Raw genomic sequence first — 658 nt, 5'->3', positions numbered from 1 at the left:
CATGCTTGGCTAAAGGTGCGGGGTCCACGCCGCGGCGAGTGAACCTGTCAGCCAATGAGGCAAAGCAGCGTAGAGCACCATCCGACACCTGGAGGACAGGGACTGGTAAGTCAGACTGAGAAACCTGCTGCCTGTTCTGAACTGCTCTTATTGTCCTAGCTGCACAGATTAAAACAAAAGTCATCTGACCTGCTTCAAGTCCTGCGGGTGCCTTTCAAACATTAATTTACAGGCTGCTGGTGCCTCATAGTTACCTGGTGGTCTTCATGCTTGAGGAGGCTGGACAAGGACTCCACGCAGGTCTCCAGAGATGAGTCCTGGGGCTCCATCTTACTGCAGAGCCGGGACACGACGGCCATGGCCGAGTGCAGGGTGTCTTTGTGGACAAGGTGGCCGCTGTCTCTGATGAAACTCAGCACACAGTTGAGACCGCCGGCCTCAAACACAGCACCAGACTCCCTTGTACAGATCAATTCCAGCACCTGGAGACAGAGACACACGTTAAAACTTCAATTAACACACTTGGTGGCAGGATACTAAACGGAACTGAACTGGAAGTAAAAGCTGATTTGCACAGAAAAGACTTAAATGGATGTTAGTAAAAAGTTTGCACCTACTTTTGTAAATTGTTTAAAACCGAAGCAGCAGTTATTTCTTT

At 49.7% G+C, this 658-nt stretch overlaps 1 protein-coding gene across 1 annotated transcript in view; it reads right to left on the bottom strand.

The window, feature by feature from the left end:
• The window catches only part of hectd1 (HECT domain containing 1), a 36,991-nt gene that overhangs the window by 26,684 nt on the left and 9,649 nt on the right, over positions 1-658 (bottom strand). The window contains exons 5-6 of the mRNA XM_020586362.1: positions 255-482; positions 1-88 (exon numbers count right to left, since the gene is read on the bottom strand). The exon at positions 1-88 is cut by the window's left edge and continues 197 nt beyond it. Of these exons, the coding sequence (XP_020442018.1) occupies positions 1-88; positions 255-482 (316 nt within the window). The remainder of the gene's footprint in view (positions 89-254; positions 483-658) is intronic.

This window comes from Monopterus albus, unplaced genomic scaffold, assembly GCF_001952655.1.
Source record: "Monopterus albus unplaced genomic scaffold, M_albus_1.0 scaffold403.1, whole genome shotgun sequence".
Lineage (NCBI taxonomy): Eukaryota > Metazoa > Chordata > Actinopteri > Synbranchiformes > Synbranchidae > Monopterus > Monopterus albus.
Note: the sequence above shows the minus strand (reverse complement) of the source record. Positions and strands in the feature narration are given on the sequence as shown.